The sequence below is a fragment of the Pinus tabuliformis genome, chromosome 8, assembly GCF_031772625.1.
Source record: "Pinus tabuliformis cultivar Carrire ecotype Pingquan chromosome 8, CPIR1, whole genome shotgun sequence".
In the NCBI taxonomy this organism is placed as follows: Eukaryota; Viridiplantae; Streptophyta; class Pinopsida; order Pinales; family Pinaceae; genus Pinus; species Pinus tabuliformis.
Window position 1 is genome coordinate 1,869,154,079 of NC_142294.1, and position 20,564 is coordinate 1,869,174,642.

Consider the following 20,564-nt stretch of genomic DNA (forward strand, 5'->3'; position numbering starts at 1 on the left):
CCTCCGCTTTTGGGTTGCCATTAGTGAATAATTTTTTCCCTCCACGTTCCACCCATTCACTACTTTCACGATAAGATGACAGTCTATTCACAATTGCCCAGCAACTTCGTACTCATTAAATTTCTCGGAGGCTTCCAATTCCAGCACATTTTCCCGTCCTGAAAATATGTGGACTATAATTTAACTCGGGACCCACCCATTAAAAATCTTGGAGTCCTTTTTCCTCTGTATTTCCACGATATTACTCAGTTCCTTTCATTTTCTATATTTCCAGGATATTACTGGTCTCCTTTCAATTTCTATATAAAGCAAGGACCCCATTGTGCATTTATAACAAAATTTCAGTTGTTAGATCTGACTACCATTGCGAAGCAAATCCAGCGGCAATAGCAGACCATGGAATCAGAATGGCAAACTCCACAGTAAGCATGAGCTTCCACAATCGTTTTCTCCTCTCTTTGCACGATCTGCTTGTTTTTGTCATAGGCTTCCCTCTGTCAATCTTGAAATTAATTTATTTTCAGTGTGGAGGCTGGGTATGTTTTTTCATTTATATTCATTAGCTTCAACACCTAAGTTTTTCGCTTATTTTAATTACATTTTTATTTATTTTAATAATACATCATTTTCAGTTTTTATTTGTGCATTATCATTATCGTCAAATTTTTTATTTATGTTTATATTTTGTTAATTTTTTACATTCGCATCGGTAAGTGTTTCATATTTTTGCGAATGAATTTTTCTTTGTCATACTCATTAACTTGTAAGTCTGTGTTATTATCAATAAATTTAATAAATAATATTTTTTTAATTATTATTTATAATTATTAATAAAAAAATTGGTTTATAAAAGCTAAAACGGTTTGGTACGTGAAATGCGTTTTTGTAAAGAGCATCTTAATTCTTCACATCACGTAGTCAGAGTAATGTTGTGTTTTTGTTGGAGTTGGTCATTTCTCCATTTCTCCTAATTTTACCCAATTGTGTCCAAGTGGCACATGTAGTGTACAAAAATATAAGTAAGTTGACAAGGATTCCATGCTCACTTATCCATTCTCAACATTTCCCACTCTGTAAAGCTTTGCAATCTCTACGCATTTAATGCACACAAATCTAAATTTAGAATCTCTACCCATTTAATGCACACATATCTAAATTTAGAAGGGTCCATTCCTGCACAGAGCCTATATGGGGCTGATTTACATAAATGCTGATGCAGGTTCACTATTGGTCAGGGGATTGCAACTTTTCTTGTGTCATATGGACTATTGCCCAAGGTTTGGGAAGAGTCTCTTCATGAAAGCAATTCAGATGGCTTTACTATGAATGAGCATAAAGATTTTGCATGTGTTACTTTCGCTTCGTTTCAAAGAGTAGAAGATTTCATTGTCAACCAGAGTAAATGTGGAGAGGACAATATACAAACTATTCAAAAGGTCTTATCTCGTTGCCTCAGGGGTAATGATGGTGAACCAACTTCCATTCATCCAGGAGCTCTTACGTTGTTTCTCCATATAATCGAGAAAACAAATTTCCAAGCAAAGGTAAATTGATCTATCTATGTTCAATTGTGAGGACAAAGTGACCTTAGTTTCTTAAGTAGAGGGTTTACTTCATTAAGAGCAAATTTTTGAAATTCTAAAAAGGTAACATTGTATTCCTGTATTACATGATCAATTAGTTGTAGATTTACATGGACCCCAAACAAAAGAAACTCAAGCCCATCATATTTGTGGGTCACTCCATAGGAGGGGCAGTTGCAACCTTGGCCACATTATGGGTTTTGGGAAAGAGGCTATGGCAAGCTCTCTCTTTTGTATCATGTTTGGTTGCCCTCTGGTCGGAGATGAAAGGCTTGTTGAAGCAGTTGGTCGTGAGAACTGGGGAGGAAACTTTTTTCATGTGGTTTCCAAGCATGATATTTTTCCTCATGTGCTCTTTGCACCGCTTGGGTCAATTGCTAACCCCTTGACTACCATTTTTCCTTATTGGCAGGGCATAAATGTGCCTGATTGTTTAATTCAAGATGCTTGTAGGACTCTTTTGAATTAGATCTTTGTTTCTCCAAGCAGCCCATATAGACCTTTTGGCACTTACATGCTTTGCTCAAGCAATGGTGCAACTTGTATTCAAAACACTCAAACGTTTTTGGAAATTCTTAGTTTGACTATGCCAAGCCCTCAAACTTCTTTTGATGAGATTGTACAAGCCTGTCTTGCAGAATACATAAGGTATGATTCTATTTTGGAGGAGGTTATGGAAAACTCCATAAGAGGGATACAATCAATAGAGAATTCCAATTCAAAATCCCCTTACGAGATGGGTATTTTATTGCAACTTCAAGCTATTGGTGTTGGAGCTCAGGTACAACAGATTCCATAGACATAGACCACATCCTTAGGAGCAATTTCTCATAAGAGATGTGATTCGTACGAACTACAAATCTTAGAGCTCTCACTTAAATTAAACCATATCTTAGGATATGGACAAAAGAGGATAATATGAGTCACAAATAGACTTGCATCAATTTCAAATAGAACTTGTGTTACAGGTCTATTTGGGCACATCACTACTGACAATCAGATCAGCACAATTAGGGCTCATCAAACCTTAATTCAGTTGCAACATGCCCTAGACAAGTCATCAAATTGAATGCTTTCATCCATGAAAGTTTCCTAGCTTAAAACTTCGTTGAAATGCCTCCTTGGGACACTAGCGCAGCCTTGGCCAGGGGTAACTGCGTTGCAGAGAAAGTAGGCCCATTCAGGGTTGCACTGCAGTGCACTTAGGCCCACTTTGACCTGCACTGGGCGAGAATGAGCGAAATTGACATAGGATTCTGCGAATATTCCGTGATTCCAGAGCATTCTAGAAGGATGCCCAACTCTTATCTCATGGACTATGAGCTCGAATTTGGATAGGCTATGGATCAATTAGCCCTGTATCCTCTCATCCCTTTCTCCATGCCATTCAATACCAAATTTATGACAAAACCACTTGCATTTCCCTATAAATTGACCACTCATCATAGTGATCAGGGGCAGGAATTTGAAGATTGTAGAGAAATATTGTTGATTTGAGACTTGAGATCATTGTCAAGTAATTTTATGCAGCTGGATTGATGTTCTATTGGTGTTATGAGGGTTTGGACTAAGCTGGATGAGTGACACTGGATCGAACCACATTGGGTGTAACTCCTTCTTCTATCAATCAATAAAGTTGTTTGTACCTTTTCCCATATTATTGTTTATATCTATGATGCATATATGTTTAAATGTTGTTGATTCCATTTGTTTATAGTAGATAAATCATATGCTTTGATCATTGTTGTCTTCTGTTTCTGTTGGCAGGTACCAATTGAGCGAATTCAGTTCAAGTAGGAACGGCGGGAGCAATTCAAAGGAGATCAAAGGAAGCGAAAGATCACAAGTAGGTTCCTTCATCTCATCTATCTATTATAGGAAAAGGTCAAACCACTTTCTTTTTGTTGTTCTAAGTGTAACTACCCACTTAGGGAAGATGTACTTATCCGTAGGTATAAATTCCATATAACAAATTGGCCACTCCAATGGAGAACGACTGTCGTTCCTGGTAGTCTACCATTATCATATTACATCATAGTAGACTTTACTTGACTTCATTGATCTCTTTTCAGTCATTTTGAAGCTTTTTGGTAAAAAAATTGCACTAGAATGCCTATTCTAGGAATGTTATGTTACTAGTGCACCCTTGGTCAGGGGACAGTGCACTGCAGTGCACCCTTGGCTTAGAGCCAATGCTCTACAGTGCACTGTCTCCCACTTAGGGCTGCGCTGATCCCTCTCAAGCCAAAAAACCCATATTTTTCTTGTTTTCTTCCAAATTTGTTGCTGAACTGAAATTAGTTTGTATTTCCTCTCCTAGACCTACTTTGACCTTGATTTTTTAGTGTTTCTTAAGAGATTTATTTATCATTATCAATTCATTATCAAAGTTAGCATTGATTAGTCTTTACTTTTCTAAAAAAGAATTGTCATAAAGTCTTCATTTCTTTGAAAAATAAACTGTTGTAAGGTCTTCGTTTCTTGTGAAAAGCATTGATTGATCGTTTGTGCATTCAGTTTCTTTATGTTCATCTAAACATTAAAGGAATGAAAAGAAAAACATGCATAATGCATTTAGAATTTTGTGTGTGCTTGTAGGAATAGTATAGGGAGAGTTGCATTAGATGTGCTCTATGCTCTTTGTTTAAAGATTCTAATTGCTATATCCCTTTTAGTTACGGTTTTCATTGTTTAAATCAAATGAAAAGAATGTTTCTCATCATAGTTGCATTCTAAGGGTTTCAGAAACATCATGCGGTGAACCTGAAAGACAAACTTTTAAACAAGATCAACTAAAATTTATCTCAATTAACCTAATGGAGCATTGTAACTTAATGCATAACATTTAGAGGTCTAGGCTAGAGACGTGTTCGGCGTTGTTAAACATAGCAGTTGTCGCTAATGGTCTGCGATACATTCTGAGTGTGATACCTCAATCCACGTACGTAAGTATATCGTAGCTCATCCACGTACGTTCGGGTATATCGGGCGGTGTTATAGTACGAAAATTATAAAGGAATGCTCTCACTGTGCGGTTTCGCATTAAATAGTGCTAACACGGATTGGGACTCCGCATACTTTCAGGAATATTTGGGAGAACTACATTAGGTTGCTATCCATCCATAGGTAACTAAGTCGGCCGCCTTGTATACTGTGATACACCGAAAACAACATTTTGGGAGATTGCCTGCACATATGTTAAGTCCTTAGTTTACTGAGGCAGTATATTGCAGTTCACAGTTACTTGGTAATCCTTTTGCCTAGATTATCCATATTTTGTTTTGTTATGTTATTTTGATTAAAATAAAATTAACTGAACATGGATAACATCCTCCATGTCACTCCTTAGTTGATCTTAGGTTGAGACATATGGCAACAACTCCGGAGTCCACCGATCAAGGAATTCCTTTTGATGGGAATCCTAGTCCTTTTCCTCCTTTCAGAAATATTAGTGCTCCTTATATGGCTACATTGGCCCTTCCAGGGCTTACCATTGGCTTTCCAGTATGGTTGTTCTTAACCTCCTTGGCCCTGCAACTGAATATTCCTACAACTGGACAAAATCAAGCTCCATTTGATCCTAAAGTTGACCCTTTACCTTCTTCGTTGGTTGCTTCTTCCTCCCCTTCTTCCTCTTCGCCTGATGAAAGTATTGACACTAGTAACTAGTTGGATAAGAAGAAGAAGAAATGGAAGAAGAAGAAGAAGGAGAAAATTCAGCAGGGAGGCAACTAAGCAACCATTGCTTTGAATGCAACTTCTGATGAGAAACCATCCATTAAGCCTCACAAACTTCGATATCCTTGCAAAATTTGTACGAGAGACCATATTCTTCGAAATTTTTATGATATTCCTCAGATCTTAGAAGAATGGTCTTCTTGTTCACATCATCCTATTCCATCAACTTCTGGAGATCATGCTGGTGACACACCATCAACTAGTGGTAGTAAAGTTCATGGAAAGAAGGGTAAAGTTAAGTTTCCCTGTAGGTTATGCGAAGGGAATCACCCCATTCACCTTTTTCCCTATCTAGGTGATGCCCAAAAAGTGTTGGATAACCGTCCGGCTTCTCCGTAGCGACTTCCATCTAGTTTCAGGAGACTCTCCCTTCATCCTTCACTAGTTGATGAAGTGACTGACCCAAATCAACCATCGGTCAAACCCACTCTCTCTGAATGTGAATCCCATGAGTCTATACCTGACCAATCACAGGTCAAGGAAACAGTTGACCCGATTTCACCTTCAGTTAATCGTACCTTTCCCATAGAGAGTGAGTATGATACCACTCAGGTTCTTTTTGTTTCTTTAGATTCCAATGAGCTTGGAGGCAACCCTCCTATTCCATCAAGACAGGAGGAAAATCCTCCTGTTCTCATAACTCAAGGGGGTAATTCTCCCGTTCTCCCTCCAAGTAATCTGGTCACTTCCTTTTATGGGAATCCACTGATAGGATGTCGTCTTCCTTCTTATGTGCCTTTCTAGATCATAGTACAGATTTATAATATGATTGTATCTAACACTATTATAGATGAAGGTGCATCTGTGAGTATCCTTTCCTCCACTGCTTGGCAGGCACTCGGTTCACCACCACTTGTGCCTGTTACGCAGAATCTGTTGGCTTTTAACAGAGGAACCAGTCAACCATTAGGGATCCTTCCTCAGTTGCCTATTACTTTGGGAGGAAAAATTATTTATCTCAATGTGATGGTAGTCTCAGGCCCTTTAGATTACAATTTACTTCTTGGGTGTGACTATGTTTATGACTTGGGAGCTATTGTTTCAACACTCTTTTGAGTGATGTGTTTCCTGCATGAAGGCAGAATTGTCACCGTTGACCAGCTTTCATTTCCTGGTCTAAATATGGCTTACAGTCAACCATCTTCCCTAAATGGTCATTTTGTCCCAATGGTATCTTCCCCACCACGGGTCAATTATGTGGCAACCCATTCCATGCCTACATCAATTGATGATCAATTTCGTGATGTTGTGCATTATGTACTGGGGGCATTGGAACCATATCTCTCTAATGGATTCCTTGCTACGTATCCCTTCCAGAGAATTGTTCTCCCATCTGATGAGAACCTCTGGGAAGTGATGACCTCTTATGGGTCATGATCAATGAATGATGAGCGTAGTTCCTTGTCTTGTGTCAAGCTCGTTAAAAAATGAAACAAGGAATATGAGGATAGTTCTTTTACTGTGTCAACTTCATTAAAAAATGAAACAGGTCCAAGAGCATAGTTCCTTGTCTTATGTCAAGCTCGTTAAAAAATGAAACAAGGAATCAGAGCATAGTTCCTTGTCTTGTGTCAAGCTCTTAAAAAAATGAAACAAGGAATCTGAGCAGAGTTCCTTGTCTTGTGTCAAGCTCATTAAAAAATGAAACAAGGTCCCCTCGAGCAAAGTTCTAATTCGAGTCTTTGATTAGATCTCGTAAAATACCAGTCGAGTCTTTCACTTGATCTCGTAAATGAACCTTCATTCCATCCACATGATAGCCACGAGTAGTCTACTTTGGTGAATGTAATGAAGCTTGGGGGGCATGTACCTAGAATCGAGTCATCATGCTAGGGGTATGTAAACCAATCTCAGGCATAGTTTTTCATTTCCAGCTTGTGTAAACATGAAACTAGATCCAAGCATAGTTCCCTATGGTTCAAGCCTCTGTAAAAATGAACCCATCTCCATTTTAACCCTCGTGATATCCATTCTATCAGCCTCTTCCGTTAGATAATCCTTGGTTTTTCTCCTTCCATCCTCGCTATCTGCCTGGCCGATCATACACTTTCACTTGGTTCTTTTACCTTTCTTGAGGAACAGTTACAATGAGCAGTCTTATTAGCCAGCCTCTTCACATAAATCAACATGTTTTGATAAGTTTCAACATCACTGGAACCAATTTCTATCTTAGACACCACTCTTTCCTCTAAGACAAGTGACCTTTAAGCTCTTTTCTGACTCGTAAAAAATGAAAAGATCCCCAAGTATTTTCCTTTTTTGACTTGTTAAAAGAAAAAAAAAATAGGGGGTCTACTTTTAAGCTCTTTTCCGACTCTTTAAACATGAAAGATTGTCGGTCGCTTGTCCTTTTCAGCTCGTAAACGGATTGGAAACGACATCTACTCAGTATAAGTTTAACACTTTTCTAGACTGAGATAGATTACTTACGAAAAAGGGATACGTTGATCGAACATGGTCAATAGGTTATCTCTTATATTATTTTATGCTTTTTCGGACTTGAGAGGAAAATTTACGAAAAAGAACTTGTGGAGTTTTCTTTTTGTTCCTTTTCAAACTCTCTAAACATGAAAAGGACCAAGTTCTCATTGTCGTTAAACTCATTAAAACATCAAATAGCGACAAACTTGTCCATCATGACAAGGCCGAGTTTCACCTTCGTTAGACTCGTTAAAACATCACATAGCGATGGATTCACCCCAAGGGTGGAATTATACTACAAGCATATGTTATCCTCCTCAAGCTTATTAAAAAATAAATAGGTATTGGTCAGCAATGACTAGGGAAAATGGGAAAAGGGATAAATCTCTTTAAGGTAGAAATTCGCTCTTAAACATGACACTTTCACTTCATCTTTGTGACTATTTGAGTTGGGTTATCTGCTTCATGGTTATCATACCTATGGTCTATCACACCATCCATCACTTTGGTTTTGGGTCAATGCCGTCAATTCATTCAGTTTCACCGACATGTTTAAGAGAAGTCAATCAGTAAATTTCATCCTTTGCAATAATCATAAACCTTCAATTTCATGACCGCCATTCCTTACCATTGTGTCGTTAGTCACATTATGTCTTCAAAATAACTACACTCGTTTCGTGTCATTGATGGGGGATACATTAAGGCCCTCCTGCGACGAGTCGCTTCTTGTTGACATCAACACATTATCCAAGAAGTTGACTTAGAAACACCCTTCTAGTACCTTGAGGCTTGCATAGATCAATGGAAATTTCTCGCTTCCGGCGACAGGTTGAAATCACGGGCCTTCGACTAAAAGACTTTATATGGTGTTCAACACCAAAACATCTATTCACACCATGAATAATGTATTGTAGTACCTTGAGAATCATTATCATTATCGGTGATTTCTCTTGCATCTGTCAATAGCTTACATCATTTGTTGGTAATCAGACGGTGTCTTCCCATGTTCGACTTCAGATCACATTTTCACATGGTTAGACTCATACTTGAGCGAACAATTGGACGAGATAGAAGACCCCAGATCTAGTTTCATCTGTTCGGGTTGCGATTTCAGGAGAGTATTAAATCATCTGTATGATGGCTTTACACATATGGTCATCCTATCATGAGTCTATATCTGTAGACAACTATCTGATTTATGTACATGTAATGAAAAGTTTATATCTTGAGTATGGGTATGCCTTCCCTCAACAATTCATGAAAAAATCAAAGATATCATGATATTATGTATTGTAATTGATGCAGGTCACCATCCGCTTTAGATCCTCCTCATCACATCATAAATCATATCATTCAACATTATCATTTTTGACTTCGTGCTTTAGGGAGTAGGTGTTACAGGTCTATTGGGGCACATCACTCCCGAAAATCAGATCAGTACAATTAGGGCTCATCAAACCCTAATTCAATTGCTACATGTCGTAGACAAGTCATCAAATTGAATGCTTTCATCCATGAAAGTTTCCTAGCTTGAAACGCCATTGAAATGCCTCCTTGGGACACCAGCGCAACCTTGGACAAGGGTAACTGTGCTGCAGAGTAGGTAGGCCCATTCAGGCATGCACTGCAGTGCAGTTAGGCCCACTTTGACCTACGCTGGGTGAGAATGAGCGAAATTGACATAGGATTCTGGGAATATTCCTTGATTCTAGAGCATTTTAGAAGGATTCCCAGCTCTTATCTCATCCTATGAGCTCGACTTTGGATAGGCTATGGATCAATTAGCCCTCTATCCTCTCATCCCTTTCTCCATGGAAACTAACTCCAATTTTGGAAAACCATTCAATACCCAATTTATGACAAAACCACTTGCATTTCCCTATAAATTGACCACTCATCATAGTGATCAAGGGTTGGAATTTGAATATTGAAGAGAAATACTATTGGTTTGAGACTTGAGATCATTGTCAAGTAATGTTATGTTTTTGGATTGATGTGTTATTGGTGTGATAAGGGTTTGGACTAAGTTGGATGAGTGATAAGGGATTGAACCACATTGGGTGTAACTCCTCCTTCTATCAATCAATAAAGTTGTTTGTACCTTTTCGCATATTATTGTTTATATCTATGATTCATATATGTTTAAATGTTGTCGATTCCATTTGCTTATAGTAGATAGATCATATGCTTTGATCATTGTTGTCTTCTTCTTATGTTGGTAGGTACCAATTGAGTGAATTCATTTCGAGCAGGAGCGACAGGAGCAATTCAAAGGAGATCAAAGGAAGTGAAAGATCACAAGTAGGTTCCTTCATCTCATCTATCTATTGTAGGAAAAGGTAAAACCACTTTCTTTCTGTTGTTCTAAGTGTAACTACCCACTTAGGGAAGATGTACTTATCCGCAGGTATAAATTCCATATAACAACTCAGACTTTTGCAATTTAGAACTTTGGTCTCTTGAATCTTGGATCACCCATAGAGGGAGCTTAGACTTTGCAACAATATCTTAGAACTTCACATATTTATAGTGTATGAATCACATCCCTTTTCATATTTAGAACTTTGCATAAGAAAATAGGTGACATGTCCTTTATTACAAGGTTAATTTAGACCTCGCAATGTTCACAGATCTGTCAGTTTGGTTAAATCCTTTAGAGAATTAAAAGGCCTCGGAACTTGTGTACAATGAAACCAAACTTTAGATCTTCGGGTACATTACCTACCTCATTTATGTTATATCTCAGTGAAATGTGCATGGTTCAATATTCCACATATGAACTCGACTCATAAAACTCACATATTTTCTTGTCACAAAAGTAAAGAGCCTCAGGAAATTCGCATACCATGCCACATAAGCGTTTCCTATTTCCATAGAGAATCAATGCCTCGTTGATCCTTTTGGCAACTCCGCCTTAACTTGGCCTTACATCCCAACTTTACCATGGGTCTTGTCCCTCTTCTGAATTTACTTGATCCTGGTCACATGTGTATTTAAGAGATTATGCTGAGAGTTTTTTGATAGCTTGGTTCCTTTTGAAGTCTAGTGCTTGTCTTCTTTAGAGTGCTCTTCAACCTGTGCTATAATATCATGTTGATATTTCTAGAGCATAAGCTAAAATAATTTGTTCTTCATCATGATAACCACTTCTAATGATCATTTAGTGTCAATTACATATCCAATATCATTAAGAAGTTATACAAAAGAAAAACTCAATTGATAAACATCAGAAAGAACAATAAAATAACCATGAGACAATCAGACAAGAGACACATAAATTAGGCCTTAGACAAGGGAAAAAACCACAAGGGGAAATCCCAGAAAAGGTATTTCCTTATGGTGGAGAGAGGGAGAGAGAGAGAGTTCAATAGAAACAACCATAAAAATATAATATCCAATCCACTAACCAACAATTAGATCAAGTGTCAAGCCATGTGCCAAACCTTACTTCAGATTTTCGACCTCCTCCTTTTGCTCCCAACTTTGTAGGATCATACATAAAAAATACATGATCGATGTGCCAAATGTGGAGGAGAGGTATCTGTTGGGTCAATAATTTTTCATCATTCTCACTTGTCTTTGTCATTCAATAAGCCATTACTTCCAACCATCAATTGCACCATTTCACTCACTTGCCACCATTTTTAACAAAATTCTTCATTATTTGTCTCTATATGTCTAAGTGGTTATTTAACATCGTTTTCCTTTATTTTTAGTATATTAAGGATAATTATGCATGGTTTACTAATGACAATTTGGCCAATTCAAGTTCTACGGTTTAGTCAAGTTTTTGTAGCTATCTCCATGGTTAAGGTAGTAGCACCACTCTAGAAGAAAATCCGGCACATGGTTATTGTTTCTAAAGGTTCAAATATAGACTTATGTTGGTCAAACTTCACCCAACTCACACGTGTGGAACACCAGTAAAATATCAAAGTAAAAGCAAAACAATTTTGACCAGTCAACTTCAAACACGTTTTCTGAGCAAATGAAAATGAATTTTGGAAAATGAAAACATGCCTTTTTTTTCAACACGGACCCAATTAGGTTCCCTGTGAGCTGTTTTCTCAAATTAGTTACCATTTGATAGATTTTGGAGGTTCTTTGGAGCCTTATTTTGCATATAACATGGTTAAAAGGTTTCCAATTCGCCATTCAATGCACAATCAACAAAGAGACTAGAACAAATTGTTCTTTACCAAATTCGTGGCATAGAGATAAGTTTGATCATGTCTAGGTTGATATTTGATCCAAAAATCCATGAAATTTGATTTGATTTGATTTTCAAACTGATCTATAAAGATCCCATGAACAGAATGGTAGCAATAAAACTTTAAGATTGTTGTTGCTTCAGATATCTATAAATTTCAATCCCTTTGATGAGAGGAGAGAGGAGATGTCAAGGATGATCTTAATTTGTAATTTTTGTTGCTGATTGAAGGAGAAGAACTCTATTTTTTTCCATTGAATGTAATTTTTTTTATATGGCGCAACTCTGAATGAAATTGGTGATTTAAATCTCTTCTCTTGATTTGAGTTTTCAACACCTCATAGTCCTCAGGAGGCCCCCCTGGAGATCTTTGAGAATAGTATAGATGTTTTCCATTTCTTTCATATTCTCACATGGTTTATTTTACATAGATTAATTGTTTGTGCTAATCATAGATTAAAAACTCATGCTTTCCATATATTAAATGCTAATGTTTTCTTAGATTAAAATGTTCATGATTCCATAGATTAAAGTTTGTAAGCTTTAGAAAAAAATCTTCATGCTTTCATAGGGTAAAATCTCATTTTTTCTTATATCAATAATCTTTATGTATTTTTTTGTTTAACATTAATTGTCTTTCAAAGAACTTAATACTTTCATAGTTTATATTAAAGAATGTAATTTCCTTTTGAAGTTTCCAATTCATTTCAATTATGCATAAATATTGAAAGCTAATATCCTAGCGCATATGGTGTCATGTACTTTGAAAGCTCACGTACTTGGATTGGCATATAAATGCCACTAATTTAACAGTTAATTAAATTACACAACATTTTGGTGTCACTGCTGCGAAAGTATACATAGGTGTTGCCTTTCAATTTCATCTCATTCTTCGTTGCATCAATTTAGCTACATAATATTAGTCTCATTTTAGTACATCATAGAGGTAGATTCATTAAAAAATAAAAAAAGACTTCAATCACCTACCACCCCCCCAAAATCACGTGGTGCAGTAAGGGCCACATCATATTCCACATCATGAATTCATATTTTTGTAGGTAGAAGAAGAGGTGAGAAAAAGAGGTTGAAGAAATGGATGGAGACGATGACAATGAGGAAGATCCTTTTGGATTTCCCATTGAAGAAATTGATATCAACGTTCATATGAAGAACATCCCTCCATCCATACTTCCTAACTTCAAAGGTATGAGATCAGAAGACCTGGAAACCTTTCTTTTTGAATTTGAAATACTTTGTAGATCTTATGGCTACTCATTACACACTCAAAAATTGAATTTGTTTCCAGTAACATTGAAGGGTAAATCTCTTTGGTGGTTCATGAATTTAGGAACAAATTCTATAAGGACATGGGATGATATGAAAAGAGTATTTTTGGAAAAATATAAATATTATTGCATACACCATGACCTTAGAAATGAAGTCTTTAAGATGAACCAAAAAGAGGATGAAATCCTAGAAGATTTAGTGGAGAGATTTACTTATAATGTCAAAAGATCTAAATTGCATGATTTAGGATTAGACACATTAAAAACTCTCCTACTAAAAGCTATAAGGGATGAATGGATTGATCTTCTTAACCTGGTGGGAAAAAGAGATGTCTCTCAATTGTCATTTCAAGAGATTTGTGAACTGTGCAAGAACATATCAAGAGGAAAAGCAAAGTATGGAAGATCCCCTCAGGATCTAGTTATGGAAAGAGTAAGTAAGTCGGCATCAGGATTGGTAAGTCAAACTTGGTAATTTAAATGAGAAAATTGATATGCTAAGAATGAGAAACAAGAAAAAAGTATAGATTGCTACTTCATTTATATTTTTCCCTAAATGTAGAAATAAACATGCTTTGCATGAATGTCCACGTGATAAAATTAAAATTTCACTACTAAATATTATCCATCATTACCAGGTTTAAAGGAGGTTTTCCAAGGAACAAATCAAACAATATAACAATCATGTTATGTAGCTCCAAGAAGTCCATGGTAGCCTCATCAACCTAGTATGATGCAATATCTTATTTCACAATTTTAGGGTTATGCACAACAATCTCAAAGTAATTGGAAAGCACCCTTGCCTTGAAACCTTGGACATCTCAATCTAAACCTCAAAACCAACCCTAACAACCTTGGCCATCTCAATCCCAACCCCAAAACCAATCTTGGCAACAAGGTTGGCAAGGGCCTTAAAGAGGAAATCCACCATATCCTCAATCTTATCCTCACTATCCTCACTAATATCAATGCTATGCATACCATTCAACTCCACCACAACATTATTTTCACCCTTAGTTGACCTCAATTCAACCTTTCCCATTACCAACCACAAAATCACCCCAAAGATCCATTCCCACTCAACTACTTGCACAACCATTTCAGATCCCCAGTAATAAAACACCTCAATCCACTTACAATGTTGAGGTATTGCAAAATGATTCTCCAGCTCCCATTGAAGAACAACAACCAGAAGAAGAAGATACAAATAAGGTCCAAGAATCATGGGTGCTCGTTGAAGAAGAGCAGTTGTTGGAACCTGAGATTGAAAAATTTCTTGCATGCATATCACCAGATTCTATGAATGGGGATCACATCTCTGAAAACTTGAATGGCATGATAGCAGGAAGCCAAGGAAGACAAGATTACATTAAATCTTGGTTCAAGAAATTCATCGGATCTCAGTGCTCAATTCTTTAATATTTTTTGACATCATCTCAATCAAGGCAGTTGGTCTCTCATATATTAGTACATATCAAAGCATATATTTCAAACCTGCATATGAGTTTATCTATCATCTTGTTACACACATGGTTCCATTGGAAGTATTCATATACTTGAACGAGATTTATTTTTCAAGTAGAGTAGCACATATAAAAAATAAAAAATAAAAAAACTAAAGTGAAAAATAAGTCATATTGTGAAAACCAGCTTGTTGGCGCAATTGGACATGGGCTTTGCTTGAAAACCAAGAAATTGGCGAGGAATGTTCACTATAAGTTCTGCAATTTTATGATGGTTTCAATCTTTCATTATGGTTCTTCAAATCATTTTTGGTTCTATGCTCAAGTTGGTTGATGTGGGATTCCTCAATGCCACCTTCCAACAAATATTGTCCCATCGACCTCAACACCTTATTTGGGACCAAGATCAGAGATTATTTGGAGTACCTTGGAACTTGCATACATCAATGATAAGCCTCCTCGTTGACAAAAATGTCTCTTGATTGTCAGATCTTGCAGGTGACTCGAATTCAACACATTCATTCATCCCTGTTAAGATGCACACAGGTACCTTGATACTCATTTACATTATCGGTGAGTTGTCTCGCATTATCGATAATCCAATGATTTCCTTTCATGCTCGACTTCGACACATTCATTCGCATGGTAAGAATTGTACCATGAATTTTGGTTTTGATGAAGACTATATGGTTTTATGGAATCAACAACAACTTGCAGCAATATATTTTATTAGTTTTTTGTAGTAGCATGTTCGTCTTTTTGTCATTCAATAGCAGCATGATGACACACTACTACAACTCTTCTTCATTTCATTTCATTTCATTTTCTAAGCAAATTACATTAATTTCAAGTCATCAGGCATTATGTTTCATGGTTTCTACTTCAACATACATCACACAATCCAAATTTGGCAAATTAGACTTACAGAAAACAATTTTCCAAACAAAAATAGAGACAGCTACGGAAAGTTGCAGTTTCTGCAGTTATTGTTGTAGCAGCTTGTTTTTGGTTATACCTTGTTCCAAAGGTAGTTTTGGCACAAAGATTACAAGAATTTGGAGAAGAAATAAAAAATTATGAGATACTAGGTTTTCTCAGAATATGATAAATTGAGTAAGACGTGGGTAGAATTAGAAAAAAAGAAGCAATTTTCCAAGACATTTAAAGTGGGTTTTTAAGGCATATTTTCATTTTTCACCACTATGCGCACATCAAGACAACATTTAGTATTTTTGCACAACAATGCCTTTTCTTCATCAAAATGGGATTCTGAAGGCATGTGGCGTAAAAAAGGTAAAAATACACCATTTCCCTTTTGAAGCACTCAATTTGGCCTTAAAATAAATCTGTTGCATATGTTTTTGTGCAACATTGGATGGCATGATAAGTCATTTTCAGAATTTTCAAAAGCTCACAGATTCAAGAATTTATTTTTTGGTAGAATTGTTTTATTCCAACATCTACAACCCCTACTTCAACATTTCAAGTTCTTAAAAAGGTAAACTTGAGGTAAAAACTTGCATAAGGCTTTTTAGTTTATTAAAAATATTAGGAAAATATGATGAATAACCACTTTTCCATCAACCAATTTTTTTTTTTGCTAATGCAAGAGTCAGACCTTCTATTTCATTAATAAAATAAAAAATTTACATGAATCCACAAGGAGTTATGGACCAAGGAAGAGACCCAAAAACCAAACAGAGCACAGGCTCGAGGCAGAAGCTTCTACCCGTATAAACCCAACCTCTAAATTCATATAAGCCAAAATAAAGTTGAAGTCGACATCAGAACCAAAGCAACGGTTTAAACGGATATCATATTCGTGAGACCCACCATAACATTAAGTATCCTACCTGGAACAATTTTCATCCAGCCAAGAAAAGATCGCATTAACACTTCCCGCCATCTAGACCACCAACCTGCTCGATCAATCCCAGTCATCGATCCGCTTCGCTTGATCCGACGACTGAGGATCATATCGCACCGGCCAATATCACCGAACATTAGCGTGCGATGAGGGCGGTATTCTAGCCGACCCCACCGCCACATGTAGCCTGCTGTATGGAATCGCTTCAAAATCGGAAATACCATTTCCTACTTGCGAGGCCCGCGATCGCCTGAAAACCACCCCCGTCCCGGTAAAATGATCATGGACGGAAAACTCGTAGTATTGAGGGCGCCGAGAGTGCCCAGGTACCAACCTTTCGATGCGTCTTCTCTACCAGAATCAAGGAAAGACGAAACTCCCGCCAACCTGCCTTTCTTCGAAGAACCAGAGCCACTTGACTGGCTATCACCTAGATTCACTAAAACAGTGCTTACCTGGGTTACGATGGTCAAAAATGGCCTGCAACCCACTGAATACCTAATAGTGGAAAATATGAGAAACATAAAGCACTTGAATCAACTGGACTCTGACTCCATGGCCCTACTTTGAAACAAGACCCTGTCTTCATCTGCCTGGTCATGACAGTTCGCTTTTAACCTACTCTGAGGCAGCTCTTGCCAGCTCAATCCAACCTTGTTCTCTGTGCTGATCACACCTTGATTGGACAGAAGATCCGCCAATTTATTGACCGATCTTCATACATATTTAAAGCTTATTATACAAAGGCTCTGGAGGTGATGCTAAATCCATTGAAAGCCCTGGATTAGCCGCGAGTTCCTAGAGACTTTTTCCAGCCTTGTTCCCCAGCTGACCCTCTTAACTGATTTGATGATTAACTCAGAATCAGCTTCAACAATCACATTTTTTCGGTTATCCTATTCCAGGAAATCTAAAAACTGCTCCATAGCCATCAATTCTTCCATGTTATTGGTGGCTCTTCCTAAATGACAGTAGAAGATGAAAAGGACACTTCCATTCTCATCCCTTAACACACCTCCATAACCCGCGGTGCCCGGGTTGCCTTTTGAAGCCCCATCAATGTTGAATTTCAAAAAACCCTTGGGGGGGGGGATGCCAGAAATCTTGCTCAGAATCCAGGGAGATTACTTTCCTATCCAGTCCCCGAGGAATAAGTTCCTGCAAACCCAACTCGTTGAGAATTCTAAAATCAGCTATTGAAGGTGGGTTCTTAGGGAGATTTCGCACAATAGTGTCGACCGTTTCCTTGAGTTGTTTTAAGATCTGCTCAAAAAGGCATTGGGATGGCCTCTTTTCATTCTTGAAGATTCTATTGTTCCTTTCTTTCCAGACATTCCAAATAATGAAGCTTGGCATGATGTCCCATGCTAAGCTAAGAACTTCATTATCTGAGAAGTTTCTTCTCCATTTGTTTAGGGTATTGATGATAATCCCTCTGTCCCTATCAGTCTGTTGTAAAATGGTGGCAAAAGAATCCCACAAACTAGAGGTGAAAATGCAATTGTTGAGAAGGTGCTCCATAGTTTCCTCTTGGGCTTCACAGAGCTGACATCTGGAAGGCCCTAGGACACCCCTCTTCCTAGTCTTATGCCAGGTCAGGATTTTCTTATGCTGAACCAACCACATGAAGAGTTAAATTTTCATCCAGACTTGATGTCTCCATAGGTCTTGCCAAATCTTATTCGAAGCTTGTCAGTTAAGGTCAAGGAGAATGAGTTTTTCTTCCTTAAGATTAAAGGCACCCTCATTATTGTTGCCCCATCTTAGCTGGTCTTACCCCTATAACATCAAAATCTTCCTTTGTTCTAACATTTTTTTTAGAGTCTCTGCTTTAGCCTTCAGGGGGCTATCATCCCTAAAATCAAAGTTCCTCCAGGTTCTCCATTTTCCAATACTGTTGGTTTGATCCCAAAAGTCTTTTACTTTAGATAACCCTTTGGTGTCTGTATCTTCCTTGAGATCCCTCAAGTCTTCTTTTAACAATATAGGTTCTTGTTTCCATCTATCCTCCTAGAATAGGGCAAGGTTTCCCTCTCTGATTTCCCAAAAGTTGTTTCCTTGGACTAAGCCCTAGTTATCCCAGGCCTTATTCCAAATGTGAGAGCCCTTTCTATATCCTGACATTCTTATTAGATCATTGTTTTGCCAAGTGCTGGCATATTTTTCTTTCCATATCATTGCCCACTGAGCCTCTGGGTCTTTTACCCATCGCCACCATAATTTAGCTCCTAAAACCTTGCTTAGAATCTCAGGATCATCCAATCCAAGCCCTCCATAGTTTTTAGGTTTGCAGATTTTTTCCCATGCTACCAAGGCCCATTTCTTTCTTTCTTCCCCCTTGCCCCAAAGAAAGTCTCTTTGCATGTTTCTGAATTGTTGCAGGACTCCTTTAGGTGCTGGGAGAGCTGATAGCATGAAGACTGGGATTGATTGTAGGACAACCTTGGTTAGCACCAACCTACCAGCCAAATTTAAAGATCTAATAGTCCATTTCCTGATTTTATCTTGCAATTTGTTAATCACTAGCTCCCAAATGTTCTTGTGTAAAGGTTTGGCCGTTAGAGGAACTCCCAAATATTTTGAAGGGAGGATCTCCCTTTGAAAGCCCAAAATTCTGGAAATATTTCTCTGAATAGCAATGTGAGTATTAAAGAAAAAAATCTTAGATTTGGAGAGATTAACTTCCATACCTGAAGCCATGGCAAAGTCTCTCAGGATTTTCTTGTAAGCTAGAGCTTCTTTGACCATGGGGATACCCTGCAGCATGGTATCATCAACAAATTGTTGATGTGTTAAGGCCTGACCATCTTCAGAAAGTTGGAGACCTTTGACTTTACCAACTACTTTTGCATGCTTGATATATCAACCCAGTCCTTCCATCATGAGAATAAAGAGAAAGGGAGAGAGTGGATCTCCCTTCTTAAGGCCTCCAGAAGGAATAAAAGTCTCTCAGGGAGATCCATTAACAAGAATTGAAAAAATGGGAGAAGTAACTAGGGCCATTACCCATCTAATCCAGTTGTGATCAAACCCAAAGGCAATGAGAACTTTTCTGATATAGGTCCAATTCAGCTTATCATAAGCTTTGGCTATATCCAATTGCATGATCATTCCAACTTTCCTATTGTTTGTTAGTGAGTGTACCACCTCATGAGCTTGAATGATGTTGTCGAGGATTTGCTTACCTTCCACATATCCAAATTGTTCAATCGACACCACGGTAGGAAGAAGAGGCTTGAGTCTATTGGCCACAACTTTGGATATTATCTTGTAGACAACATTTCACAAGGCAATGGGTCTAAACCTATCAGGAGTTTGAGCCAAATCCTATTTAGGGATTAGGGAGATAAAGGTGGTATTAAGTGCCTTTAGTATGGTTTTGTCCCTCCTGGAGTCTTCCACTACATTCAAAACATCCTGTTTTACTATGTTCCAGCAAGCTTTAAAGAAATCAACATTAAACCCATCCGGACCTGGTGCCTTACCATTTTTCATTTCTTTTAGGACCTCACTAACCTCCTCTTCTGACACTGGTCTATTAAGGTTGAAATTGTCCTCTCTGGTAACCAGCTTAGGAATATGTTTCGATATAACCCTATGGATTGTTCTCTATCTCAACAGGTTCCCTGTGCAATACCATGAAAGTGCTGAACCAGCACTACTTCTATTTCTTCATGAGAATCGAGAAGATTACCTCCCTCGTCCTTGATAGAAGAAATCCTATTGTGAGCTCTGTTTTCCATAGTTGATCTGTGGAAAAATCTAGATTACATTCTCCTTCTTTTAGCCATTGCACTCTGGATTTTTGCCTCCAAAAAATCTCCTCTTGTTTACATAAGTTCTCCCTTTCTTGATGATATTTGGTTTCCTAATCACTTCTATCTTTATCAAAACCCTCCATGATAATGGTTTGGTTGAGTTCCTGCATTTTTCCCTCAACAGATTTTTTTGCTTCAAAAATATTACCATACTCCTTCTTGTTCCACTCCTTGAGCC

General features: G+C 37.6%; 1 protein-coding gene across 2 annotated transcripts in view; it reads left to right on the plus strand.

Annotated features, from left to right (window-relative positions):
• The first annotated feature begins 323 nt into the window (after window positions 1-323).
• LOC149243793 (lipase-like PAD4) overlaps window positions 324-20,564 on the plus strand; it is a 33,747-nt gene continuing 13,506 nt past the window's right edge. Inside the window, exon 1 of one of the 2 annotated variants that reach the window (XM_089374621.1) lies at window positions 324-422. In XM_089374621.1, coding sequence (XP_089230747.1) covers window positions 397-422 — 26 coding nt within the window. In that variant the 5' untranslated portion in view covers window positions 324-396. The remainder of the gene's footprint in view (window positions 423-20,564) is intronic. The other variant, XM_089374620.1, reaches the window with a different exon arrangement.